The sequence below is a fragment of the Bos indicus x Bos taurus genome, unplaced genomic scaffold (genome assembly GCF_003369695.1).
Source record: "Bos indicus x Bos taurus breed Angus x Brahman F1 hybrid unplaced genomic scaffold, Bos_hybrid_MaternalHap_v2.0 SuperScaffold_100126, whole genome shotgun sequence".
NCBI classification, from domain to species: Eukaryota; Metazoa; Chordata; class Mammalia; order Artiodactyla; family Bovidae; genus Bos; species Bos indicus x Bos taurus.
The window spans coordinates 1395720-1411013 of NW_020867066.1; the positions used below are offsets into that span (position 1 = coordinate 1395720).

At 44.4% G+C, this 15294-nt stretch overlaps 2 protein-coding genes across 5 annotated transcripts in view; both read right to left on the reverse strand.

Annotated features, from left to right (window-relative positions):
* Positions 1 to 8395, reverse strand: part of LOC113888432 (multidrug resistance-associated protein 4-like) — a 105877-nt gene extending 97482 nt beyond the window's left edge. For 2 of the 4 annotated variants that reach the window (XM_027535560.1, XM_027535561.1), the window contains exons 1-3: positions 8270 to 8394; positions 7962 to 8048; positions 825 to 921 (exon numbers count right to left, since the gene is read on the reverse strand). The gene's annotated coding sequence lies outside the window, so the exon portion shown is untranslated. Of the gene's footprint in view, positions 1 to 824; positions 922 to 7961; positions 8049 to 8269 lie in introns of all 4 variants that reach the window. The other 2 variants (XM_027535559.1, XM_027535562.1) reach the window with 2 other exon arrangements.
* Positions 625 to 15294, reverse strand: part of LOC113888423 (multidrug resistance-associated protein 4-like) — a 167142-nt gene continuing 152472 nt past the window's right edge. The window contains exons 33-36 of the mRNA XM_027535549.1: positions 8270 to 8364; positions 7962 to 8048; positions 825 to 921; positions 625 to 711 (exon numbers count right to left, since the gene is read on the reverse strand). Coding sequence (XP_027391350.1) covers positions 625 to 711; positions 825 to 921; positions 7962 to 8048; positions 8270 to 8364 — 366 coding nt within the window. The remainder of the gene's footprint in view (positions 712 to 824; positions 922 to 7961; positions 8049 to 8269; positions 8365 to 15294) is intronic.

Genomic DNA, 15294 nt, shown 5'->3' on the forward strand with positions numbered 1-15294 from the left:
CCCATTGCCCACTGCTCGGAGACCAGCTCCCTCCCGTCCCCCTGTTCACTCTCAGACACGCTGGTCTTCCTGCCGTTCCTCCAACCTGCCAGGTCAGCTCCTTTTTGGACCCTCTGCCTCAGACCCCCTCCCCCTGGTGACTGTGTGGCCGCCACCTTCATGTCACTCAGACCCCGTGAGGCACCAGCTCCTCAGGGAGGCCAGAATGTCACCTTCTTTGTCACATCCTCCCCATAAGAACAGGAGCCCCATGAAGGCAGGGCCTTGTCCTCCTGCCACACAGGTTCCCACACATATTGGAGACATAGAGACCTGGGCAGGGAGACCAGCAACTGGAGACACCAGCAGAGAGGACGTCTCTGACCCGGGTGCTCAGCTACCCAACCTCACTTCTGGTGTTAATGGAAGATGCTCTTCTGGCAAATTATGTATGACAATGACCTGGATACCAACAGATCTTAGAATCTCTCATTTCTAAGTGATATACTTTGACTTAAGTCATGGAAGAGGAAAGTAAAAAGTTCTAAATAAAGTTGCAGCATTATCCTTAACAAAATTCATTAGAATAGTGATGATTCAATAACCCTGTGGTTGCACTTTTATACACTTTAGGGTTTATGTGGCTTAGAGTGTAATAGTGACATTTCTATAGGGCTTTAGGTTCATCCTCCAAAGCATGAACACCAGCTCTGGGAAGAAGGGGGCAAAAAACTGAGGGAGAAGAGGGCATTTACCATGAACCCAAGGAGAGTGACCTGCAGGGAGGTCTGTCCTTCAACACACCTGAGTGCTAGCAATTCCATGGATTTCTAGAAATTACTTACATCTTTCAATATCAGAATCTGACTTGCATCTTTTAGGTACTGCAACTGATGAGTGACTAAGATTGTGATCTTCTCCTTCAAGGCCTGACGAACACACCTACAAGGGTAAAAGGCACAGTAAGCAAAAGCACATTAATGGAGTGCCTCAAACTGAAAACCTATATTTTGAAAACAGTGAGACAAAGACCACGCAGCAGTGAAAGATCTTTAGTTTAAATATCAAATCAATAATAAAAATTAAATAAACATAAATCAATTAATCCAAATAGGTACTTAAATTTATCAGCAGCAAATTTGAATCTAGTGCTATTAAAAATTCTTAAAACCAGTCTACTGAAGGAGGCAAAAACAGCCAAGTTTTTTCCTCTAAAACTCAGCTTAACAATTATTTACATGTTTCATAAAGGAGAACAACTGAGTAATACTGAGATCTCAAAACTTGACTAAACTAAAACACTATTTTATTGCTATTCGGGAATGAGAGAAGAGGGGTCCATGTCATTTAAAAATGTGTACATTCTTTGCTTTCTAGGTGATTATTTATAATTAATGATGTAAATATTCACAACAAAAAATTAATAGATTCTTGGTCATCTTTGCCAGAGTGCATTTGCTAGACACGTGTTCCTAAAGAATATCAGATAGAAAATGAATGCCAGCAGGGCCTCCATCAGTCACTACAGCATTCCCAGTTCCATCCAGGAAGCAAGTCTTCTTTCTTTTGGAGTTAACACCTTCCACATACGAAAGTAAAAAAACAGAATCCAAATGGCCCAAATCACAGTGGAAATCACCCAATGGCTCAGAGCACCCACCAGTTCTCTTAGTCAAGACACCCCTCACTATTCAACCTTAAATTGTTTTCACAGTAAAAAACAAACAAACAAACAAACAAAAAAAAACTACTCCTACATTTCAAATGTAGACCCCTAGGAACTCAGCCCCAGTGTCATCCCACAAAGTCCACAACTCCTCCAGGGAAGCTAGTGGGTCTGGGGCCCCAGTGACCACAGGCAGGGCTCCAGGCAGGTACTCTGGGAGCCCGAGCCCCTTGCAGAGCAAATCGCAGGAACCTGGGCCAGAGCTCAGCCTATGAGTGAATCAGATGGAGAGTCTGGAGGCAGCAGGCTGCAGCTCAGTCCCTCTCATGAGCCTGACATCAGATGAGCAACTTAACCTCAGTTTCTTCATCTCAAAACAAGATCAAACAACTCATCCCCATGTTCTGAGAAATCAAATCACCAACCTACTCAGCAAATGTCAGGTTTCTTTTCCACTTCTCTCTAACCACGAGTGGTCACGTGCTTTGGACTTGGGTCAGAAAACTCTTAAGGAGACACTCTGGACACTGAGTCTGTGATCAAAAACAAGACTCTGGAATGTAAACACATATACCATATGTTCGCTAAGTCCAAAAGGATTCATTTTTACATTTTCACATGTGTTAGTTAGCTCAGCATTCATACCTAAGTTTCTTGACTAACACCTTTTCAAATTTAGTACCAAAACAGATTTTTTTCTCCTTGATTCATAATTGCCTGCCAATAATCCCTAAAAGTGGATGTTAATCAAATCTGACAGGGTGTTGTGTCCAAGATGAACCAACCGAAAAGTTTTAAGATGTTTTCTTCCTAACATCCCATCACAAATGAGGTAATACAAATAATTACAATGAAGAGATCATTTAATGCCTTTGAATTTTTCATAAATGATGCTTTTATCCATATCACTAGAAAAATACACTATTTTCCAAGTTTGTAAAGATTTCCAAGTCATGCCATAGAAATGACTGAGTCAGCAACCAGTTGTATAACAGTTATTCCTGTATAAAGGCTGTGTTAATCCTATAATCCTATATAAGGGCTCTATTAAGAGGGGACACATCTTGTGGTGGAGGCGATACAAGAAAGACAGACAGAGGCCCCACCTCCATTCATTCAATCAGCAGAGGTTTGCTGAGGAGCCAGGCACTGTCCTAAGTGCTGAGGATCCACCCACAGGTCAAGATAGAAGACAATACTCTGCACCGTGTAGAGGACACAGTGAGCAAGCATAGAAAACCCGCTATTGGGCTGTGACCTGTGCTCTGAAGGAAAAAGAAGAGCAGCTGCTGTCTTAGATGTGGAGACATGGGAGCCCTGAGACTAAGCGGGGAAACATCCTGGAAGAAGGCACAGCAGGTACAGGGTTCCTGGGACAGAACACGCTGGGCTGAGGTGCCTTCCCGCATTCATAGTTTATGGGTGGCAGGCGGTGGTGGTGGTTTAGTGGCTAGGTCGTGTCTGTCTGACTCTTGCAACCCCATGGACTGAGCCCACCAGGCTCCTCTGTCCATGAGATTTTCCAGGCAAGAATACTGGAGTGGGTTGCCATTTTCCTCTCCAGGGGATCTTCCTGACCCAGGAGTCGAACCCGGGTCTCCTGCACTGCAGGCAGATTCTTTCCCAACTGAGCTACAATGGGTGGCAGGGGGACTCATAAATGGTCAAGTGCACCCACTGAGGGCTGAGGGAAGACAGAGGGCACTGCGCCCCCTGGAGGAGAAGGAGGAAATGGCAGGTCCCATCCTCCACCTTCCTTCTGTGTCCTGGGGCACTGCTCCCTGGCTCTGGAACAGAGGGACCAGTATGCACAGACAGACAGGAGTGAGAAAGAACCCCCACAGAGCCAGCACAGCTGGACACCGAGTGGGTGTGCAGATGAACTGGAAAGGCTGATGGGAGCAGACAGCAAGGAAGCCTGTTTGTTTGAGGACCTGGAGCTGCTTTGTGAATGTGGTGGTGGGTGGAGGTGAGGTAGGGGGAGGTGTGTCCATGAAGGGCTGGAGCAGGTGGGTGAGCTGTGTAGACAGCAGCATGGGAGTCTGATCAGGACAGACCCCAAGATCTGATGATGCAGGAGGCAGGGGTCTAGTGATGTGGGGCTGAACCAGGATGGGATCCATGGCTGGACACAGCTAAGACTGCATCAGTTCACATAAGGCCCTCACCTTCTGTAGCTGATAGAATCCACTGTGTTCACAGCTGCTGCTGCTGCTAAGTCACTTCAGTCGTGTCCAATTCTGTGCAACCCCGTAGATGGCAGCCCACCAGGCTCCCCCGTCCCTGGGATTCTCCAGGCAAGAACACTGGAGTGGGTTGCCATTTCCTTCTCCAATGCATGAAAGTGAAAAGTGAAAGTGAAGTCACTCAGTCGTGTCCGACTCTTAGCGACCCCATGGACTACAGCTACCAGGCTCCTCCATCCATGGGATTTTCCAGGCAAGAGTACTGGAGTGGGGTGCCATTGTGTTCACAGCATAAAGCTATAAAAGTCATGACCTTGGATATAAATTCATGACTGAAGGAAACTTAACGGCAAGCAGAAGTGTAAGTCATTCATTTGTAATATAAAACCCTCTTTATGACTAAGCTTCCACATGACCACCATATCTCACAGCATATTGTTCCATCCGATTCTCTGACTTGAGAACACTCTCCAGTTGCTGCTGAGTGGTTTCCTAAATTGCTTTCACACTCTCTGCTTTAACTTTCCCTAGAGAATGTGGTTCTGATTACAAACAACAGTCTTAAGCTTGCTTCTATCAAGTATATATCCAAAGCAGTATACTCAAAATATTTGAGAGGATTTTATAAATATCTCCAGTGTTTGAAAAAGAACTCAGGAGAACTTCTGCAATCAGCAGCATGTACTTGGCACCAAAATGCCTTGCTCTCCCCTCCCTGTGACACAGATGCAGTGACCAGCAGAATCTGTTCCTGCCGTGATGGAGAACTTGTGCAGATTCTCACAAGACAGGGTGACACACATTTGTGAGCTCAGGGTGAGGCGCTGGGAACAAGGAGGCTGAGCTACTCAGGATGCCAGGAGGGCGGGAGTGGGGAATCCCTGTCACAGCACAAGCTCCTGTCACTGAACTCATGACAAGACACAGGCACTTTTCTAAGGGAAAATTCATCAAGTCATGAACAGGACAGGCTTGGAAAGGGGGGTCAGATCAGAGAGCTGGAGACCATGCCATGTGTCATCTGCCCTGTTCCCTCTTGTTCTCAAGGATTCTGTGCTACTATTCAGGTTTGTATGTGTGTTACAATATACCTAACATGAAATTTACCATTTTTGCTATTTTAAGCATACAGCTCAGTGGCATTAAGTACATTCACATTGCTGTGCAACCATCACCACCATCCATCTTCACAAATCTTTTATCACCCCAACACTAAGCATGTTTTATACAAGGGCAGGTTCCACCAAAGTCTAACAACGCCCGCTTAGTGGACGTGGAATCCTAGCTCCAACCAGCTACTAGTGTCCAAAGCCCAGAGCTCCTCACAGGTCTCCCTCTCACATTTGTTGACTCTGCTGAAGTCTCTGCTTTGCTATTCTGGACCTGCTGTAAATCAGTCACGTCCCCTCAGATTCACATGTGGTCACCTGAGTCATCAGTACCTTAGAATTTGGTGTCATGAACTTTAAAGAGGTAATCATTACCCTTAATTATACTGGACCTAATCTAATCTGACTGGTGTGCTTAGATGAAGAGACTAAGACACAAGGACAGAGACACAAGCATGAAATCAATAAAGTTAGAACACACCCCCTCACCATGCACAAAAATAAACTCAAAATGGCTTAAACACTTAACCATAAGACATGACACCATAAAACTCCCAGTAGAGATCACAGGCAAAACAGTCTGTGACATAAACTATACCTATGTTTTCTTTGGTCAGTCTTCTAAGGCAATAGACATATAAGCAAAAATATACAAAAGGGGGCTTCGCTGGTGGCTCAGTGGCAAAGAATCCACCTGCCAGTGCAGAAGACACGGGATTCTTCCCTGGTCCAGGAAGATCCCACATGCACAAAACACCTAGCCCATGCACCATAACCACTGAGCCTGTGCTCTGGAGCCCAGGAACCACAACTACTCGCCCACATACCATAGAGCTGGGCTCTGCAACGAGAGAAGCCATCACCATGAGAAGTCCATGCACCACCACTAGAGAGTAGCCCCTGCTCACTGCAAGTAGAGAAAACCCCGACCGTGCGAGGACACAGCGAGAGGATGTGGTCAGAAGCCAAGGAGAGAGGTCTCAGGAGAAACCAGACCACCCACACTTTGAACCTGTAGCCTCAAGAACAGTGAGAAATTTAATTTCTATTCTTTGAGCACCCCCATCTGTGGCAACTTGCTATAGACTGAATGTTTTTCTCCTCAAAAGTCATCTATTGAGACCTAATCCCCACTGGGTTGGTATTAGGAGGTGGGGCCATCGGGAGGGACCAGATCATGAGGGTGGAGCCTCCATGTAAGGGATTAGTGCCCTGATAAAAGGAACCACAGGGCTCCCTCACCTCTGCCACCACACGAGGCCACAGGAATCAGACCCTCACCAGACTGAATTTTCAGCACCCTGACTAGGATTTTTCCAAGCTCCAGAACCTTGAGAGATAAACTTCTGTTATTTCTTTTTTTTTTCTTTTAATTTTATTTTATTTTTAAACTTTACAAAATTGTATTAGTTTTGCCAGATACCAAAATGAATCCGCCACAGGTATACATGTGTTCCCCATCCTGAACCCTCCTCCCTCCTAGACTTCTGTTATTTCTAAGCCACCCAGCTCTGGTGTCCTATGAGAGCAGCCTGGACAGACACAGTTCTAGAAACACAGGACCTGACCAAGAGAATTCCCAAATAGCTCCTCTCTGCTGCACACCCCGCCTCCTCCAGGCAAGGACATGCCTGCTATTTTCCTCACAGCCTTACTTTCGCCTCCCTCCACACCTGAGCTTCTTCTACTCTTTCTTCAGCAAAGGACTGGGTCCTCGTCTCAGCCTCCACACACCTGCCCCGCCTTCAGGCCCCCAGGGTACTTCCTGCCCAGCCCTGGGCATAGGGAGCTTTCCAACTTCAGTGAAAGCCTCCAGCTGACACTTCCACTTTACATTCCGCACTTACTATCCTGTATTTAAACCCTGACTAGGCTGAGCTTTTCCCAGGCATCTGTCTTAACAAGCTCCACATAGAGACAGGTTCCTCAGAGGCAGGAATGTGAGCTGGGCGTCCTAGTCTCCCTTATTCTGCCCAGTGTGGGTCCTTCCCATCTCCTGGCTCACCATCCTTCTTGTAAACTAAGAGGTTTATGCAGTAACATCTGTAAAGGCATTGATCTCAGTGCACACAGCAGGGTGTTTATAAGTGTAGCTGGAAGGCTCACTGGCTTTAACAAAGTGAACAACAGCAAGCAACCTGACCACGGGGGAGATGTGAAGGCTGTTTTAGAAGAAAAACAAGTTCTCAAGGCTTTCAAAAAGGCCAGTCTAGACTCCATAAGAGGCCTCAGTCAGTGTGCGTTAGGACACATTATACACAGAAAAGAATCAGAGTTGTTCTACTTTAGTCATTGTGTAGCCAACCAGGATCCACTGACAAGTTCTACATTTTAGAAACAGGAATGAGAGTCAAGACTTAAGCCAGATTATAGGTGACACTACATTGTAGGTCTAAGTATTAATTCTAGTAAGCATCCATGAAATAACATGAAATAATTGAAATCATACTCAGATGTGGAATACATGATTCTCAAATTCTAGACTTCATTAAGTCTAGACTTAATAAAGATTTTATTTCCAAAGTGATAGAATAAAAAGCATAAACCAACAGGGTCTTTCCATGGAAGCCCTATGTCAGTACTGAAAACTTCGCTTCTAATGTGCCTTAAGCAAATAATGGAGGGAAAAAACTAGCAGCCAAGTACCAGGTTATAGAGTCTCTCTCTCTGATTTTAAAACCTTATATCGTCTTTCTTATTCCTGGGGTCTGGATCCACCCGGAGTGTCTGGCAATTGCAAGTAGCAGGAGGGAAACTGCTATCTATCCCTGACTCTCTAAAGCATGGACCCCACTGGCCCCCACACACTGGAAACACCTGCTGTATTTTCCTGTCCTGACCTCTTCATGAGGCAAGATTTCTCTACAATGGATCTTCTGCAGATGGAAGGGAGGGGAGGGAGGGACACCAGGGCAGAGGGAGCTGAGTCTCCTGGAGCATAAAGACCTTTCTGAGCTCTCTTCCATCATCTCTGTAGGGCACTTGAAAAGAAGAAACGATAGAAAACAGGAGCAAACTCACTGTTCGAACAAGTGCCTGCTGACTATTGCATCCACTGCGCTGAGCGGATCGTCCAGGAGGTAGATGTCTGCATCCTGATACACGGCTCTAGAAAACATAGAGAGACGCCAGGAGACGACACTTCACACTCCCTGGGTCTCATCTCTGAATCATGATGGTGTCCAACAACTTCATGCTTCTTCTACAAACGCAGGGAAAGGGCCAAGACCCTGCTTCACACCGGCCCACCAGTGAGCGGGGTCTGTGTGCTCATGTCCGATAGGAGCCGCGGAGGAGGAGGGGCGGATGGCAACTGAAACCCCGTTTACCTGGCGAGGCTGACCCGGGCTTTCTGTCCTTCACTCAGCGGGATTCCTCTGTCTCCTATCTCAGTTAGATCTCCTTCCTCCAAAAGCTGTAAATCCTATACAGATAGGAAAGGGGAAAAAGAAAAAGATATAAATTGTGTTCTACTACCATCTTACAGTTTTAGCATTAGTTCCTCATACAAGTATTTGATTAACGTGCATATATGCTCGGCTGCTACGTCGTATTCAACTATTTGTAACCCTGTGGACTAGGACTTGTCAGGCTCCTCTGTCCATGGGATTCTCCAGGCAACAACAACACTGGAGTGGTTTGCTGTTTCCTCCTCCAGGAGATCTTCCTGACCCAGGGATTGAATCAGTGTCTCCTGCGTCTCCTGCACTGGCAGGTGGATTCTTTACCACCGAGTGACCTGGGAAGCGACAGCAGTGGGTATAAGTCAGAGTAACTAAACTGTGACCTTGAAAATGCAAAAAAAACAAAAACAAAAACTCAGTGTTTATTTGTTTTCATTCTGTAGTTTGGGAAAGCATGTACGCATTTGACCATTTTAACAGTATTTACTGAGGACCTACTGTATGACAGGCATTGCTCTGGGCACAGTGAACTCGGTTGTGAAGAAACAAACCTCCTAGAGTTTCTTTCCATGATGGAAGGAGGACAATATGGAAAATAACCTGAGCACAAGTACTGAGGACAGGAAGGAAAAGGAAGCTGGCTCAGGGGGATGGAGAGTGAAAGTGGGAAATGATTCCACACTGGGGTGTGAGGGCTCAGAGCCGGTGTGAGCAGATCTGGGGGAAGGGGCAGGGGCTCAGGCAGACCTGGAGAGGCTGCTCCACACAGAGGGAGGGGCAAATGCAGGGACCATGGGTAGATGCCCAAGACGTTCAGGACAAGGAGGCAGGAGAGCAGAGCAGAGTAAGAATGAGGGGCGTGAGGGCAGAGACAGAGCAGGAGGACCCTGGGGTCACTCTAGTAAGAAGAGGAGGGGAAGGTTAGACCTATTTGAGGTTTTAAGGAATCACTCCTGTGCTTTACAGAAAAGACAGTAAGTGGGGAAGGGTGTGGGTAGATACAAGTGAGAATGTTACTGGAATAATCGAGGTGAGAGATGACAGTGGTCAGGACCAGAGTGAGAGCAGTGGGAATGGAGAGATGGGGTCACACTCCAGGCACATGTTGAAGGCGGAGTCCAAAAGATCTGCTGACAGGATGGGTGTGGGTTGTAAGAGGAGACTGTGGTATTTGGGGCATAAGGAAGGGGAAGAACAGGGTCTCCATTTACTGAGCTGGAGAAGACGGTGGGTACAGGTTTAGGGGACTTCGCTTGTGGACAAGCTGAGATGACCTCTCGGTGATGTTACATTGCAGCTGGACATGCAAGTGTGAAGGTCTGTTCTAGAGACACAGGTGTGAGGCTGGCAAAGGCACAGGACTTCTTTTTATCAAGGAATGAGTGTCTCTTAAAAAGACATTTTACTGATCTCTGCCTCAGCTTCCCACTTTCAGAGAAGGGATAACACCTGACCCAAGTCTTCACAGTGATACTTAAAGTGAGTGACAGACAAGGTCTGTACAAGAAATGGGAGCAGAAAGAGCAAGCTGAGCAGGAAAACCAAAAGGAAAGAAACAGTGTGCTCGAGGGACACCCAGCAGATCAGTTGGACTAAGTAGATGCTTGTCTGTGAAAGCAGAAAAAACTCAAAGCTATGAAGGAAATAAAGTTGTAACTTGAGGATCTCGGAATCAATCAAAAGTCATATTTGAATATTATTTAAGAAGTAAATAGACAAATCAGCCTATTTTCCCCAGGGTACCATGGGGAAAAAAGAGAATAGATGACAAGTACATTCCCAAAATGACACGATAGAAATCAGGCTTAAGAAGTTTTTCAGTCACTCAGTTGTGTTTGACTCTTTGTGATCCATGGAACGCAACACTCCAGCCTTCCTTGTCTTTTACTATCTCGTGGAGCTTGTTCAAACTCATGTCCACAGAGTCAGGGATGCCATCCAACCATCTCATCCTCTGTCATGCCCTCTCCTCCTGCCTTCAATCTTTTCAGCATCAGGGTCTTTTCTAATGACTCATTTCTTCCCATCAGATGGTCAAAGTATTGGAGCTTCAGTCCTTCCAATGAATATTCGGGGTTGATTTCCTTTACAATTGACATGTTTGATCTCTTTGAAGTCCAAGTGACTCTCAAGAGTCTTCTCCAACACCACAGTTCAAATACATCTATTCTTCTGCACTCAGCTTTCTTTATGATACAACTCTCACATCCATACATGACTACTGGAAAAACCATAGCCCTACCTAGATGGAACTTTGTTGGCAAATTAATGCCTCTGCTTTTTAATATGCTGTCTAGGTTTGTCATAGCTTTTCTCCCAAGGAGCAAACATTTTTAATTTCATGACTGCAGTCACCATCTGCAGTGATTTTGGAGCCCAAGAAAATAAAGTCTATCACTGTTTCCATTGTTTCCCCATCTATTGCCATGAAGTGATGGAACTGGATGCCATGATCTTAGTTTTTTGAATGTTGAGTTTTAAGCCAATTTTTTTCACTCTACTCTTTCACATTCATCAAGAGGCTCTTTAGTTTCCCTTCGCTTTCTGCTATAAGTGTGGTGTCATCTGCATATCTGAGATTATTGATATTTCTCCCAGCAATCTTTATTCCATCTTGTGCTTCATCCAGCCTGGCATTTCACATGGTGTACTCTGCATATAAGTTAAATGAGCAGGGTGACAATTTATAGCCTTGTACTCCTTTCCCAATTTGGAATCAGTCCGCTGTTCCACGTCCGTTCTAATTGTTGCTTCTTGACCTCCATACAGGTTTCACAGGGGGCCAGTAAGGTGGTCTGGTATTCCCATCTCTTTTAGGAATTTTCCACCCTTTTTTGTGATCCATACAGTGAAAGGCTTATCATATCAATGAAGCTGGTTCCTCTGCCTTAGACTTAAGTTACATGGTATTCATTAGAAGTCTTAGGTTGCCTGCAATTATCAATTGGCACATTCTGTCACAGACAGGGTTTGTTTGGAGTTTTATCTACTAAACCCCCATTGCCTCAACATAGGATGCACAGCAGTAACCTTTGTGCAGGTGAAGCCCTCACTTTCTGTCTCTACTGCAGCAAACTTGGGGAGAAGCAAGTAGCACACTGGTGCCACCAGGACAAACAAATCCTTTGATCTCCCTAAGTCTCATTTTCCTCTGCTATAGAACGTGCTGCAGAAATCAGAGTCACTGAACTCAAGGGTGCTGTGAGAATCTAAAGAATTGTGTGAACACCTCCACAAATGAAAAATGGGCATGAGTTGATTATAACTGCTGTTGGTGACTGATTCCTATTTTCTCACCAAGCCAACAGTGGGACCCTGTTTACAGTGTGAATCATAACATACAAAAGCACATGACCACCATGGAAGAAGAGACTCCCATCATAACTCTCCCTGACAACCATAAAGACACAGACACACACAGGTTCTCCACTCACTCAAATCTTAATGGAGGGTGCATCTGATGAAAGGCAGCAAGTGCTCTGCTGTGATAATTTATAATTACCTCACATTCTTTCTTTCTTGAGCTCAGAAATTAATACCATCTCTTGCTTTGGGTTTCATTGAAAAAATGAGCTATGTTATGTTCTCAGTCTCATGCCCACACATAGAATTACTTGGCCTCTCTTCACTGTTGAGAGTCCTTGCAAACTGTTCCGCTTAGTTTTTATGCTTTGATTTTATGTTGTTCAAATGGTTTTCTTCTTAAAATAGCACCACATTTTAATACAGAAATCTTAACCACATTCTAGAAAAAGCACTCATGGTCTCTCTTTCCAGGACCTAAGAAATTATCTCTGAGTCTGGTAGTAATACTTTGACTGTGTTGTTGACTCTGAAAATTATATATGAACAAGCCACCAAGGGGAAAAACATTTTGGAGGATTTGAAGTAAAACCAAGTAGAGTTGATTTGTCAGCCAACGTATTCTGATTAGATTAAAGGGGAAAAGCCTGAGCTGAGCATATATTACAGTTCCTTCCACTGACAGGAAAGTGCTCTTATTCCTATTTGTTACCTCAAAGTTAAGTAAGTAAGTGTTAGTTACTCAGTCATGTTCCAATTCTGTGATCCCATGGACTATAGCCTCCCAGGCTCCTCTGTCTATGGAATTCTCCAAGGCAAGAATACTGGAGTGGGTTGTCATTTTCTTCTCCAGGGGATATTTCCAACCCAGGGAGTGAGCCCAGGTCTTCCTGTATTTCAGACAGATTCTGTACTGTCTGAGCGACCAGGGAAGCCCCCAAATTTAATCAATTCTCACTGAACAGCAGACACACAAACTAGAGGCAAACTAGGAAAAGGCGATGCTGGTTTGGTGCCATCCATCCAGAAGCACATCAAGGGCCCTTCAGCAATGGTGGAGACTTACAGTAGAAGCACCATGGAGCAGACTGCTGAAATGGTTAATGAGGGCCAGATGTGAGGCCCTGGCAGAGGAGGGCTGGGTTCCAGAGTCAAACAGCAGGAGGTCCTGCCTTCTTCACAGCTTTTCTTCCATTTGGAATTGCTCTTTCTCTCACGACCTGTCAATATCCTGCCCATTTTCTAGGCTCACCCCAAACCCACTCTCCTATGAAACCATCCTGCACTCATCTCTCTTCCTGCTGGGTTTCCAAGGCTCTCATCTCTCATTCTCATGAAGGACCATCTTATTCTGCTCCCTCATATACATGTGCACATGGCTTCTCTCAACTCTTGTCGGGTAAGATCTGTGCATGAAGCTCTGTGCTGGACCCTGATGCTCATTATCTCTAATCCTCACAGCAAGATGCACAGTAAGTACTGGCCCCATTTCACAGATGAGAGGAAACTGAGACTGAGTGAGGTACATCACTGGTCAGCTGTTAAACAGAAGAGCTGGAATTTGAACCAGCTCATGTCAGTTCAGAGCCTTTTTCTTTCACATCATGCTGCCCAGATGGTGACTGAAGGTATATGTGAAATGAAGACAACTCAATAAAGTAACTCAAGACTTGAAGGCCTCTATACCTAGACATATAAGTATCAATAAACTTATTATCTGATGATTGTCAAAGCAGTCTGAAAAGAAATGTCCAAGTAAGTGATCTATGTGGAAAAAATATTAAACTAGAATTTATCAATTTGATACCTTTAAATACATGTTCACTAAACATTTTCAAATGGCTTAAGGATAACATGTAACAAATGTTACATACTATACTGGGTGACAGGATATTGTTATTGTTGACTTACATAATGTACTATGTGTAGAGCACTGATAGAAATATCAACTTGAATAATGGAAGCTAAATACTCTTCCATAAGAAGTTAAATACTTCTTTCTTACATGTCACATTTTATAGATATAATTTTCCAGAATCTGGATGAGCTTATATTAAGAATTAATTTATTTTAAAACTCATTTACAGAGTACTTGTTAGGTCCCTAGCAATCAGGTGCTTTAAAATGACGACCACATTTCATCCTCAAAAAAAACCTCATGAGGTTGATAGTTTTCTCCATTTTACAGATGAAGAAACAGGCTTGTAAGGATCAAAAAAACCAAAACAAAACATCTGGTCAATAGAATGATTGAAACTCAATTCCTGAACCTTCTGACTCCTAGACCTTGGAGTTGATGTCATTAGCCTGAATCAACATTGCAATCTGATTACTTCACGTCTCCCTGTTTTGTTACAGAAAAATTTTCAGCTCAATGAACTTAAATAGTTACTTCAATAAGTTCTAGTATAATACATCAGTTGCTACTAACATATGTTATATAAAAAATGTTGCTTTAGAAAGACAGTGATGAAGATCCTACACGCAGGGCAGCAAAGGAGACACAGATATAAAGAACAGACTTTTGGACTCAGGTGAGAAGGTGATGGTGGGATAATTTGAGAGAATAGCATTGAAACATGTACAGTACCATAAGTAAAATAGACGACCAGTGCAAGTTTCATGCATGAAGCAGGGCACCCAAAGCCAGTAATCTGGGGCAATCCAGTGGGATAGGGTGGGTAGGGAGGTAGGACAGGGGTTCAGGATAGGGGGACACATGTATACCCATGGCCGATACATGTTGATCTATGGCAAAAATCATCACAATATTATAATTATCCTCCAATTTAAATAAATATTTTTAAAAAAATAAATGTTGCATTTTTATGGCTTTTCCTCCAGGATGTGGGGGATGTAGGGGTAAGGAGAAATCTTTGTTATATTTATATGGATGGATAAATGGATGGAGAGGAAAAGGTTAGAATGATACCGATATAGCAACCATTAATTGAAACTCTGGTTTGTTTACATTTCACAGGCATTTTCTGTAGTCTTTACAGTAACCCCAACCCTCCCCCCATTTAATAAGAATGGAAACTGAGACAAATATCTGGAGTTACTACCCGGACTGGTTCTCTCCAAAGTGAAAGTGAAAGTCGCTCAGTCTTGTCTGACTCTTTTCAACCCATGGACTATAGTCCATGGAAATCTCCAGGCCACAATACTGGAGTAGGTAGCCTTTCCCTTCTCCAGGGCATCTTCCCAAACCAGGGCTCGAACTGAATCTCCCACATTGCAGGTGGATTCTTTACCAGCTGAGCCACAAGGAAGCCCAAGAATACTGGAATGGGTAGCCTATCCCTTCTCCAGCAGACCTTCCCGACCTAGGAATTGAACTGGGGTCTCTGCATTGCAGGTAGATTCTTTACCAACTGAGCTATGAGGGGAAGCCTGGCCAAGCCTTTTCTACCACACATGCTATCTCTGTGTCTACAGGCCAGACTAAACTTCCAGGACGCTACTATTTTCTGTGATTGCCTTATGACCATCATCTGATACCTGGAATCCAAAAGGAGACAGCCAGAGGCTCTCTTAACTACTAGGTAGTTCTCAGGTATCATAAAGACCTTTCTGACCTCTTATTAACTGGAGTCATACATGACATTTCAGAGCAGCAACAAAACCTCCTGGAAACCCTCTGACCC